The sequence below is a fragment of the Chenopodium quinoa genome, unplaced genomic scaffold, assembly GCF_001683475.1.
Source record: "Chenopodium quinoa cultivar QQ74 unplaced genomic scaffold, ASM168347v1, whole genome shotgun sequence".
Lineage (NCBI taxonomy): Eukaryota > Viridiplantae > Streptophyta > Magnoliopsida > Caryophyllales > Amaranthaceae > Chenopodium > Chenopodium quinoa.
The window spans coordinates 2,489,319-2,493,311 of NW_018743697.1; the positions used below are offsets into that span (position 1 = coordinate 2,489,319).

The 3,993-nt window shown below is 34.4% G+C and overlaps 1 protein-coding gene across 1 annotated transcript; it reads left to right on the forward strand.

Annotated features, from left to right (window-relative positions):
* Nucleotides 1-958: 958 nt before the first annotated feature.
* Nucleotides 959-3,501, forward strand: LOC110684202 (short-chain dehydrogenase reductase 2a-like). Its single transcript, XM_021860618.1, has 2 exons — nucleotides 959-1,340; nucleotides 2,326-3,501. The coding sequence occupies exons 1-2, from the start codon at nucleotides 1,240-1,242 to the stop codon at nucleotides 3,164-3,166; spliced, it is 942 nt and encodes a 313-aa protein (XP_021716310.1). The 5' UTR covers nucleotides 959-1,239; the 3' UTR covers nucleotides 3,167-3,501.
* The last annotated feature ends 492 nt before the right edge of the window (nucleotides 3,502-3,993 follow it).

A 3,993-nucleotide genomic window follows, 5' to 3' on the forward strand; every position in this document is an offset into this window, starting at 1 on the left:
ACCGCATATGGCAACATTAGCCATTTAACCCAAGTGCATGGTGTTAAATTTGTTGCTAGGGATGACCAACCTACCCCGATTAATTATATGCTGTCCAAGATCATTGTGTCATTTGTAATACCCCGTAAGACAATTTTTCAATGTAATGATGATGAGAATTTAGGATATCATATCATACATTAAATGAATAACCATAATATTGAGAGTAATTTTATTATTGGTTGGGACCATAAATGACGTGATGATACAGAATTAAATGATAAATAATTGTGTAACCCTCCAATAGTAAGGGTCTATTCCGATTTATTGAACTGGATTGAAATGAATTATTTATGGGAGAAGGAAATTGGAAACTGAACTGAAATTAATCTGAAGAGAACAGACCCCTAATTTAGTAAGACACATACTCTCTCAAATGTATATAGTAACCATAGGGGTATTTAGGTATTCTTGTACAAAGTAAAGCTTTTTTTTTTTAAAAAAAAAAAATTAAACATTATAGAGCCTTCTCGACGAGGGGAATTCCTAATTTAAGTAAAGCTATTATAATTGTTTTGCAAGCAAATATTGAACTAGTGTGCCTTTCGTAGTTTCGTGTTGTATTGAGCTTGTATTGAACTATCCATTTTTGTGTCATACCTTATCAACTCTCGTGTCGAATGATCCTATGCCCATCTCTTGACAACATCGATCTTACAATGCAAATTTGTTTCACTTCTTGTATAACCTAACAATCGGACACGCTCCAATTACACATACAATATGATGGTCCATTAAATTCAACCTAGCTTGTAAAATTCAACGACGGTCAAAGCAATAAACAGAAAAACACCTTAGGGAGTAGTAGTTGTACAACTCCCATTGAAAGGCACAAACTTAAAAAAGAAGAGAAGATCCTCAAAAGTGGGAATAATAGATCGAGAAGGTGAAGATAGCATAAAAATACAAGGGAAGGTTCCTTGGAAGCCAGGTTGTACATATTGACCAAAACCTGGTTAGAAAGTATTATATAAACACACCACCATTCTCAATTCCCCTCACTTCACTACTCTTCTCGATCTCACTTTGCTTCTTATTATTATTATTAGTCCCCACTATTCCACTTCTCCAACTATACCAAACCAAATTAAAACCTCTTTTAATTTCCTAATTTATTTAACTTGTTCCTTTTATTTTCTTCAATTCTTCTTTTCTCATTTTCATATTACTTGTATTATTCTTTCTCCACTCGATCAAATTATGCCTGCTGCTGCTGTCATTTCTGAATCCAATACTACTCATCAAGGATTTCATCTTATGGGCAAAGATAATAATAACGCCCCTTCTATAATGTTTCGAAGGTATGCATTATTACTCCCTCTATCTCCATTTGTTCTTTCTACTTTTTTCTAAGAGAAATTGAGTCGTACATATATAATGTATTTGTTTTCTTAGCTTAGATTTGTCTACTTTAATTTTCTTTCTTGAATTCTCACTTTGTTTTGGATCTCATACATTGTTTGTTTGACCAGAACTAATACTCAAATTTTATTTTTCTACTACGTTCCAAATCTAAAGCCGGCCATAATTCTACCACTTTTATTTATTATAAAAACTTTTCAACACTATTTTTTTTTTTTTTTGACAAATATAAAATTTTCAATACTAAAGAATTTACAATGATGTAATTCTCTTTAAGTAATTTTCATTTTTTTTTCATCGGTCTTCAAATTAAATTCAATCTTCATCAATCATTTTTCAATTATGTACTTCCTATCTTCCTATTAATTAATAAGATTATCTACAGATACCCATCATTTTTTTTAAGTTACTTGTACATACAATTATTTAATAAGATTATCTAGACATATATCCATCATCATTTTTTGGTGTATATATTCCATCAAAATACATATTAAAAAAATATATACATAAATATTGAAACAATTCTAACAATGTCCCTTCAAGACCAAAAACTAAAGTCCAATAAAATAATTTTTTATTTTCTTAAACAATATTTCAAAACATTACTACCATAGCAAGTTTAATTTTGCTATATAAATCTCCACAATACAAATTTTCAAAGCATCAATTAATTAAAAAAACGTATTCCGTATAACTAAAGTTTTTGACAGTCAAATGTACGTGTTGGAACCCATAAAAAAAATGCACAAATATTAAATAAATACTTAGAAGAATATTATTACGGACGTACATGGTCGGAGACTCAGAGAAACTATATATTATAAATTTATAATAACGAGTGATAGTGGACTAGATAATATGAATGCATGTTACGTTGAATTTTTTGTACACCTACTTAGAATATAATTTGTTTGTGTGTAGGTTGGAAGGAAAAGTTGCAATAGTAACGGGTGGAGCAAGAGGAATAGGAGAAGCAACGGTTAAACTATTTGTAAAGCACGGTGCTAAAGTGGTAATTGCGGACGTAGAAGATGCACAAGGCAAAGCATTAGCAGATTCCCTCCCTCATTCCACCACCTTCGTCCACTGCGACGTCAGCAACGAAGACGACGTGCGCAACCTTGTAGACACGGCCGTGTCACAGTTTGGAAGACTAGACATACTCTTTAATAACGCTGGTGTGTTAGGGTCACAAACAAAGTGTAATAAAAGCATACTCAATTTTGACCCTACTGAGTTTGACCGTATCATGTCGGTCAACGTTAAGGGTATGGCCTTAGGGATCAAACACGCTGCCCGTGTTATGATACCACGGGGTGGCGGTTGTGTTATTTCAACCTCGAGCGTGGCGGGCTTCATGGGTGGCATGGGTCCACACGCCTACACGGCGTCGAAGCATGCCATCGTGGGGCTAACAAAGAACACGGCGTGTGAGTTAGGCCGGTACGGGATTCGAGTTAATTGTATATCTCCCTTTGGAGTAGCCACTTCTATGCTTATAAATGCTTGGAGAAGTGATGACGAAGACGAAGACGAAGACGATGAGATGGAGTTGGGGTTGGGGTTGCCATGTGAGAAAGAAGTGGAGAAAACGGAGGAGTTTGTGAGAGGATTAGCAACACTTAAAGGCGCTACTTTGAAAGCCAAGGACATAGCTGAGGCTGCACTATATCTTGCAAGTGATGAGTCTAGGTATGTTAGTGGTCATAATCTTGTTGTTGATGGTGGATTTACTACCTCCAAAAATTGTGTTGGTTTGTGACTAATACCGCCATTATTTTTTTCCTAGTTTTTCTTTCTTTATTTTTTTTTTAAGTGTGGGTTCAATGTTTACACGTGTGAGAATTGCGTAACTCCTATGTTCTTTCACATTTGACAATTACATTTATACTACTTAAGTACATACTATTCTGTAATAACAATGAAAGAAAGAAAGTACTCCAATAAAAAATAAAAATAAAATGAAGAATACACTTATGAATAGTTTGAGGATAATTAAAATGACTCTTTGAATATGGCTAGATATAACGGACGCATCACGTGTGTTAGCTAGAGGTAAGCATGGGACGAGTACCCGTACCGTTAGTACTAACGGTTCGGGTACCCGATAACCAAAATCACTAAAAGTGATACCCATAATCGGAACCGATAAGTTCGGGTACCCAGACTTCGGGTACCCGGATTTTCGGATCGGTTATCAGGTATCCAATAAGATATCTAATAATGATAATTAAACTTAATTATGTAGTTATTATGATATAATTTACAACTAATTAACAACAATACCATATGATCTTGACCAAATTATTAATAATATTACTAATTATTGATATTATAAAGTGATTATGAAGTAAAGTAAAAGTTTAGATTTATACTAATAGATTTAAGTAGGGAAAAAAAAGCAAAAAAAATGCTTATCGGATCGGATTGGGCAACCGTTAATTTTAAAATGATATCTGATTAGGGGATTTTGCTCCCACCAATCGGAATGCGCCACGTGGGCCAATCAGGTCCTGCCAAGTGTCCCCCAGTTGGACCCCTCAGGCTTGCCACGTGGCACACGCTTATTCGTCCACCCTGGACTTATTA

Coding starts and splice junctions, on each gene's coding strand:
- LOC110684202 (XM_021860618.1), top strand. CDS start 1,240: ATGCCTGCTGCTGCTGTCATTTCTGAATCCAATACTACTCATCAAGGA. Junction 1,341..2,325: donor CCTTCTATAATGTTTCGAAG/GTATGCATTATT, acceptor GTTTGTGTGTAG/GTTGGAAGGAAAAGTTGCAA.